Below are 8174 nucleotides of genomic sequence, written 5' to 3'. Positions count from 1 at the left end.
AGTTCTAAATTTATGAATATTAGAACAAAAAATCAATGAAAAATATAAATGATATCCAAATAATTCAAAATTTGGGTTCTCGTGTCCAAACCTCCGTATTGATACATAAGTCATACGTGAGTGAAATATTCAAGAATAATGTCATCTACTTAGATAAAAATCAAAGATCCTGGCATATATACAAGATACATAAGTCTTGTAATACATAATCTTAGAAAAACAAGAATTCACTTAACGAACTATAAATGAAGCCTCATGGCTTGTATGTATAGATGTACAAGTTTAACATACGTTCAAGAATAAGTGAACCTAAGATATACGTAATGAAATAAAGAATGTGGTGACAATCATGATGTGAGGTTAATGCATATGATGAGAGCAACCTTAAATGAGCTTAAGAAAATGTTACCGATACATACTCACCAATGAGAGTGTAAGATAATGAAGAGACCAGTCTCTATGAATACTCTAATAAAAATATTGAGTTTAAAACACTTAATACTAATGATGAGATGAGAAATCATCTATTGAGCTATGATGTCTTCATACTAGAAGCAAACTTCTATGATGTATGAGTTGCATGTAATGGAACTTTATACCGAGCACCGATAGACTAGCTATGAGTGGTGATGCCTTCTTTCGGGAAGGGCGGAGGTTCACGTAATTCTCATGAGATGAGACTGTCCGGCTTGCCGGGTATGGGTCTCCACACATCTCCTAGTCTTTGAACCTATATTGCCACTATAGGGATCTGGCGGGGTTAAACTCCCATATACGCTAGCATGTTATTTGAATCGCTTTGGCCGGTGATTCCACCTCTTTTCGGTGTGGGGAAGACACTGGATTTCATGATGCTCACATGATCTATGTCGGTTAAAGTTAAAGTTCCCAATGAATGAATGAGGCCAGCCTCAAATGAATCATATAAAGAAATGAATGATACCGAAGGTGTTAGGATAGGATAATCAAGAGGTGAGCTAGATTCAGGTAATGACATTAGGTCATTCCTGATCATTGCACAGCAAACCCGATGAAAGTCTTAAACTACATCCTAGGTATAGCTGGTGTTCGCACTGGCCTATGAATGAATTGAAATGAAATACGAATGAATGAGTGAAGCAGACTCTGTGTTTGCTAAAGAAGGCTCCCTAGTTGAGGTCCCATATGTTGAGCCCTCATTTTGGAAAGTCTTAAAGTTAAGTCTATGATAATAAGGTCTCATGGTATACGAATGAATAATATGAGAGAAAGTATGTGTTATATGTTATGTGCTATATGAATATGTTATGTTTTGTGTGCCATACGATAATTATAATGATGCATGTCACTCTCATGGCATAACTTTCCCAATCTCAATTTGGCAAGTCCACTGACTTGACTTCCAAAAATCATGTTGTTAGGAAAGAGCTATTCTTTCTCATGTATGTCCCTGGTGTGTACTTGCATATACCCATACTTAGTACAAGTGTGTACTAATTCCATACGAACATCTACTTTTAGGTGCAGGCACAGGTGGACGCTAGAGCTACAGGTTCGTCGTTGCAGCTATCCGGACGTCAGTATTCATCCGGAGTTTGGTAGGTCCTCATGCTTTCGAGGATGCTACTGTTTTACATTCTAGCGTAGTTTTAGAGTTGAGCTAGTGGAGCATGTTCCACTAGCGTTTCTTTCCTGTTTTGGTTCAAACTTTGTATTGGTGCTATTGTGGCCGACATACAATTAATACTTAATGAATTATTACTTTCAGTTGCTTCTCTCTTAAATGTTAGATGGTTGATGATGAACGATTACGAAAAATTAAGAATGTTCAGCAATTATGATTAAAGAATCAAAAATTTCAAATTTTCCGCTAAAATTAATCTATGTAAAGTAAGAATGACGTAAGCAGGCTTGTCTGCGACCTCTGAGAGGTCAACGACGCCGGTCTCGTCTGGGGTCTAGATTCCGGTCGTGACAAAGTTGGTATCAGAGAGCTAGGTTAAATTCCTCGAATAATGAGTTCACATCAACCACATTGAGTAGTTTCTAAGTCATGGTAGTGAAGTGCACCACTATCCTGGATTAGAGACTGCACGATGCGTAGGAAAAACTTCCCTTCTTCTTATCTTATTGTGCTTTTCCTAATGTTTAAATTCTTGGTGTTACGAACGTGTCTAACATCAACCTTGCTGTTTTCAGAGAATGAATACCTGGGGAACTAAGGGTCTGAGGACGGGAGCAGCAGCAGCTAGGGGTAATCAGAATCCACCCCAGGCTCCAGCTGAAGGAGTGGCCATGCCAGTGAACCCAGCTGGGTTGACTGATGCGGAGGTGAGGGCATCTCTAGCCCAGATGGCACAGGCCATCACGATGCAGGCCCAAGCTATGACTGCCCAAGTCAACCGGCAGGATGTTCTGAGGGAAAACCCACCGGCTCGCAGCATAGCTGACAGACTGCGAGACTTCACGAGGATGAATCCTCCAATTTTCAAAGGGGCTAAGACTTCAGAAGATCCCCAGGAATTTATAGACGAGTTGCATAAGATACTGGTGGCCATGGGGGCCACTGATATTGAGAAGGCTGAGTTGGCTTCCTACCAGCTCAAAGATGTTGCACAGACTTGGTGCAAAATGTGGCGAGATAGCCATGTCCTAGGAGGGGTGCCAGTCACCTGGGAGCTGTTCAAGACAGCATTTTTGGAAAGGTTCTTCCCTAGAGAGATGAAAGAGGCCAAGGTTGAGGAGTTCATCAACCTCAAGCAAGGATCCATGACTGTCAGGGAGTATTCCCTGAAGTTTGTGAAGTTATCAAGGTATGCACTTCCCTTAGTATTTGATAACAAGAATGATGAGAGTACTTAACTTTGTTGAAATCATCCAGGTATGCTACTCCCTTGGTTTCTACCAGCAGGGAGGAGATGAGCAGATTCCTCACAGGAATCAATGGAGACCTGGAGGAAGATTGTCGGGCTGCGATGCTCTATGATAATATGGACCTTTCTAGATTAATGATGCATGTCCAGCAGGTAGAGGACAGCCGAAAGAGGAGAGGTGTTCGTGATGTTAGGAGGCCTAGACCTCAAGATCAGGCAGGTCCCAGCCATGGAGGCCATAGAAACAATTTTAGCGTCCGCGAGCAGCCCAAATTCAAGAAGGGGCAACAGAGTGCTGGAAATTCTGACCCTCAGAGAAATACAACGCCTAGAGGAGGCAGACCCGAACCCAAGAGGGGCAATGGAGGTGAGATGCAGCGTCCAAGGAAGACTTGTACTAAGTGTGGCCGAATGCACCTTGGAGAATGTAGACAGGGCACTAATGCCTGTTTCGGTTGTGGTAAGAGTGGACACATGGTCATAGACTGTCCCCAGAACAGAGGTCAGGCTGGGGGTAATGCTCAGCCTAGGCCTACCCCACATAATGCAGCAGCAGCCGAACCTCCGAAGAGGAACAGATTTTATGCCTTGAAAGGTAGGGAGGAGCAGGAGAAGTCCGCTGATGTGGTCACAGGTATGCTGCAAGTATTCTCAACTTCTGTTTATGCTTTACTTGATCCAGGGTCTACGCTTTCCTTTGTAACTCCTCTGCTTGCCCTTACCTTTGAAATACTACCTGAAGTTCTGCATGATCCTATAGTGGTTAGTACGCCTTTAGGAGAAAATGTGAGAACCGAAAGTTTATACAAGAATTGCCCAATAGTTGTGAGTGGCAAGGCTATGTGTGCAAACTTGATTGAGTTACCCATGCATGATTTTGATATTATTCTTGGCATGGACTGGCTTCACGACCATTATGCTTGCTTGGACTGTCGTAGTAGAGTGGTGAGGTTTCGTTTCCCTAATGAGGAAGAGTTAGTCTGGGAGGGGTACAATCCGATTCGTCCTAACCCCTTGATTTCAAATCTTAAGGCCAATAAAATGATGGCCAAAATGTTATTATGTCATCTAGTGAGTGTTAATGATTTAGATCATGACGTTCCTTCCATAGACTCGGTGCCTGTAGTAAATGAATTCCTAGATGTGTTTCCTGAAGATTTGCCTGGAGTCCCTCCCCTTCGAGAGATTGACTTTGGTATCGACTTAGAACCTGATACTAAACCAATCTCAATTCCTCCTTATAGAATGGCTCCAGCAGAACTCAAGGAGTTGAAGCTGCAGTTAAAAGATCTCACGGATAAGGGTTTCATTCAGCCGAGCATATCCCCTTGGGGCGCTCCAGTGTTGTTTGTAAAGAAAAAGGATGGGACCCTTAGAATGTGTATCGATTATCGGCAGCTCAACAAAGTCACTATAAAGAATAAGTACCCACTTCCCAGAATTGATGATTTGTGCGATCAGCTCCAAGGGTCTAGTTTCTTCTCTAAGATTGATCTTCGTTCAGGGTATCATCAGCTTAGAGTTAGGGATAGGGATGTCCCAAAAACAGCTTTTCGTACCCGTTATGGTCATTATGAGTTCTTGGTTATGTCATTCGGCCTCACGAATGCACCTGCTGCATTTATGGACCTCATGAACAGAGTTTTCCGTGAATACCTTGACTCTTTCGTCATAGTATTCATTGACGACATTCTCATCTACTCTAAGACCAAGGAAGAGCATGAACAGCATTTGAGACTAACCTTGCAGGTACTTAGACAGCATCAGCTGTATGCCAAATTCAGCAAGTGTGAATTCTGGCTGAGATCAGTGACCTTCTTGGGCCATGTTGTGTCCGATCAAGGTGTAGAAGTGGACCCCAGAAAGACTGAAGCAGTTAAGAAATGGCCAAAGCCTCTTACACCCACCGATATCTGTAGCTTTCTGGGATTGGCTGGTTACTACCGCAGGTTCGTGGAGGGATTTTCTTCCATTGTTGCCCCACTTACAACCTTGACAAAGAAGAAATCCAAGTTTGAATGGACGGACACTTGTGAGAAGAGTTTCCAGGAGCTCAAGGACAGACTCACTTCAGCCCCGGTGCTTACTCTGCCTAAGAGTGGCGAGAATTACACTGTCTATTGCGATGCATCTAGGGTCGGTTTGGGATGTGTTCTTATGCAGGCTGGTAAGGTGATAGCTTATGCTTCCAGACAGCTCAAGGTTCATGAAAAGAATTATCCCACTCATGACTTGGAGTTGGCAGCTGTGGTGTTTGCGTTGAAGTTATGGAGGCATTATCTATATGGAGTACACGTGGATGTGTTCACGGATCATAAGAGTCTCCAGTACGTGTTCACGCAGAGGGAGCTGAATCTACGGCAACGCAGATGGTTGGAGCTGTTGAAGGATTATGACATGAATGTGCACTATCATCCAGGTAAGGCTAATGTTGTGGCTGATGCTTTGAGCAGGATGAGCATGGGGAGTACAACCCACGTTGAGGATGAGAAGAAGGAGCTAGTGAAAGAGGTACACAGACTGGCCAGGCTGGGTGTACGGTTGGTTGACTCTACTAGTGGAGGTGTATTAGTTCACCCTAGTTCTGAATCATCCCTGATAGTGGAAGTCAAGAAGGGTCAGCATCTCGATCCTGTGTTGATGGAGATGAAGGACTCAGTGTTGTTAAAAATGAATGAGTCTTTTGCTTTGGGAGATGATGGCATACTTAGATACCAGAACCGGTTGTGCGTACCAGATGTAGATGATTTACGGACCAAGATTGTTACAGAGGCCCATGGTTCCAGATATTCCATACATCCAGGTTCCACAAAAATGTATCATGATCTTAAGCAGATTTATTGGTGGGACGGCATGAAGAAGGATATTGCAGACTATGTGGCTAAGTGTCCTAATTGTCAGCAGGTTAAGGAAGAGCATCTTAAGCCTGGTGGTCTGACTCAGATTATTGAGGTTCCGACTTGGAAATGGGAGGCCATTAATATGGACTTCGTTGTTGGTCTTCCGAGGACTAGGAGGCAGCATGATTCTATATGGGTTATTGTGGACAGACTGACTAAGTCTGCCCACTTTATCCCTGTGAAGTCCACTTACAGGGCCGAGGATTACGCGAGACTCTACATTGATGAGATTGTGAGATGGCATGGGATTCCTTTGTCTATTATTTCAGATAGAGGAGCTCAGTTTACTTCGCATTTTTGGAGATCTTTCCAGAAAAGCTTAGGCACGCAGGTGAAACTTAGCACTGCCTTTCATCCTCAGACAGATGGGCAGGCAGAGCGCACTATTCAGACATTGGAGGACATGTTGAGAGCGTGTGTGATTGACTTTAGAGGTAATTGGGATGACCATCTACCTTTGATAGAGTTCTCGTATAATAATAGCTACCACTCCAGCATTGGGATGGCACCATTTGAGGCATTGTATGGTAGGAGGTGTAGATCTCCAGTTGGGTGGTTCGAGGTTGGAGAGTCATCTATTTTGGGTCCAGAGATCATTCATGAGGCCTTGGAGAAAGTTAGAATGATTAGAGACAGGTTGGCTACCGCTTACAGCCGACAAAAGTCATATGCAGACAACAGAAAGCGACCCTTAGAATTTAACGTTGGTGACCAGGTTTACTTGAAGATATCGCCTATGAAAGGGGTGATGCGATTTGGTAGAAAAGGGAAGCTTAGTCCGAGGTATGTGGGGCCATATGAGATCCTACAGCGCGTGGGTGAGGTGGCCTATGAGTTAGCATTGCCTGCGGAGCTAGCTTCTGTTCATCCAGTCTTTCATGTCTCGATGTTGAAGAAGTGCCTAGGTGATCCAGCATCAATCCTACCTGTAGAAGGTTTGGGGGTTGGTGAAAACTTGTCCTATTAGGAAGTACCTGTTGAGATCTTAGACAGACAGGTCAAGCGGCTGAGGAACAAGGAGATTGCCACAGTGAAGGTATTGTGGAGAAACCATCTTGTTGAGGGTGCTACGTGGGAGGCTGAGGCCGACATGAGATCCCGATATCCACATCTTTTCAACTCTTGAGGTTAGGCTTCCCACTCGTAAGGCTATAGTTCCTTATCTCTTCATATTTATTGCTATTGGCTGATTGTACATAGCAATTAAGTTATGATCTCATTGGCATTATAAGGTGAAATGGTAGTGTCATTCGGGGACGAATGTTCCTAAGGGGGGGATAATGTAACGATTCAAAAAAGAAAGAGAATTATGTAAATAAGAATAAATAGGTATTTAAGTGCATAATTGTCCTTTCACGTTTTAAATGAATAAATAAATAAATAAATAAATAAAACAGATTTGTATTTATTTATTTTAATGTTATTTGACTAATTCTTGAATTAGTCTCCTAATCCAATTAGCCCTCTCTCTCTCACGCTTCTTAACTCCCTCTCTCACGTTCTCCATCTTCCTTACATTATTTCTGCCAGAATATCAACAATTTTCATGCTTGAAGAACTCACAAAAAAAAAATTTTAAGCAAAAGAAAAAGTAATCAAAACGTCAAGGCTAAGAGAGGTTTGTTGAGTGAGATGTACGTTGAAGTGAATTGGGAGTGGTTTGGAGGAGTTTTCCGGGCAGCAACATTTAAAGTTTGAATATCGATTAAGGTATGGGTTTCCTTCTCTCTTGGATCCTTTCCCAAGAGGTTCCTTACGATTCAAACTATTCATCTCGAAACTAAGGTTGTTTCCCCGTTGCATGTCCCTGTCACTAGCTCCCTATGATCTTAGGTTGGGTATTCTTGTTGATAGAATTTTAGGGATACTTGTTTGTGGTGATAATCTCGTTTCGAATATGTGTTCATGATGATGTGATTATATTTTATGTTTTTCGAAAAATATGAATGTAAATATGTATGTATTTGTGCAAGATTTTGATCATGACTTTGAGTTTTTCTTTAGCATGTTAATAGATTTGAGATTACTCGTGTTTTATGTGCAATTAGAGGCTCTTAAAATCGTAATATTCGTAATATTCACATGGTTGAAAGGCTATAAATTCTAGTCACAATAAATGATCAAATCATCCCCCTAAATTTGTCTTAAGAACATTAATGAATGTATAAGAAAAAAATGCTAAATTAACCCGTAAAAAGGATGTGAAAAATTATGGAGTAGTGCCCCAGAATCTGGAAATAAGTTTTAGACACATTCTGGAAAATTTGAGCAAAAAACGAATTAAAAAAAAATAGGTGAGGTCTTCAGGGATCAAACCCGAGACCTCACCAACACATGCCTTGATAAAATAATTAAAAAGGAATGTTGAAGACGGGGCTCGAAATGGGGGCTGGGACTGGCGAAATTCGCATGGAAAAAGAAT

The 8174-nt window shown here is 42.2% G+C and overlaps 1 protein-coding gene across 1 annotated transcript; it reads left to right on the top strand.

The window, feature by feature from the left end:
• Nucleotides 1-916: 916 nt before the first annotated feature.
• Nucleotides 917-6878, top strand: LOC138347626 (uncharacterized). The gene is made up of 6 exons (XM_069295931.1): nucleotides 917-2792; nucleotides 2861-3694; nucleotides 4637-4801; nucleotides 5222-5655; nucleotides 6343-6467; nucleotides 6720-6878. The coding sequence occupies exons 1-6, from the start codon at nucleotides 2182-2184 to the stop codon at nucleotides 6876-6878; spliced, it is 2328 nt and encodes a 775-aa protein (XP_069152032.1). The 5' UTR covers nucleotides 917-2181.
• Nucleotides 6879-8174: the final 1296 nt, after the last annotated feature.

This window comes from Solanum lycopersicum, chromosome 3 (genome assembly GCF_036512215.1).
Source record: "Solanum lycopersicum chromosome 3, SLM_r2.1".
NCBI lineage: Eukaryota > Viridiplantae > Streptophyta > Magnoliopsida > Solanales > Solanaceae > Solanum > Solanum lycopersicum.
Note: the sequence above shows the minus strand (reverse complement) of the source record. Positions and strands in the feature narration are given on the sequence as shown.

What these genes read in the sequence shown, in the direction of transcription:
- LOC138347626 (XM_069295931.1), top strand. Translation starts at nt 2,182, where the DNA reads ATGAATACCTGGGGAACTAAGGGTCTGAGGACGGGAGCAGCAGCAGCT. An exon ending in CAGATATTCCATACATCCAG is followed by an intron (nt 5,656 to 6,342) that starts GTTCCACAAAAA and finishes TTTTGGGTCCAG; the next exon opens with AGATCATTCATGAGGCCTTG. An exon ending in AATTTAACGTTGGTGACCAG is followed by an intron (nt 6,468 to 6,719) that starts GTTTACTTGAAG and finishes TTGTCCTATTAG; the next exon opens with GAAGTACCTGTTGAGATCTT.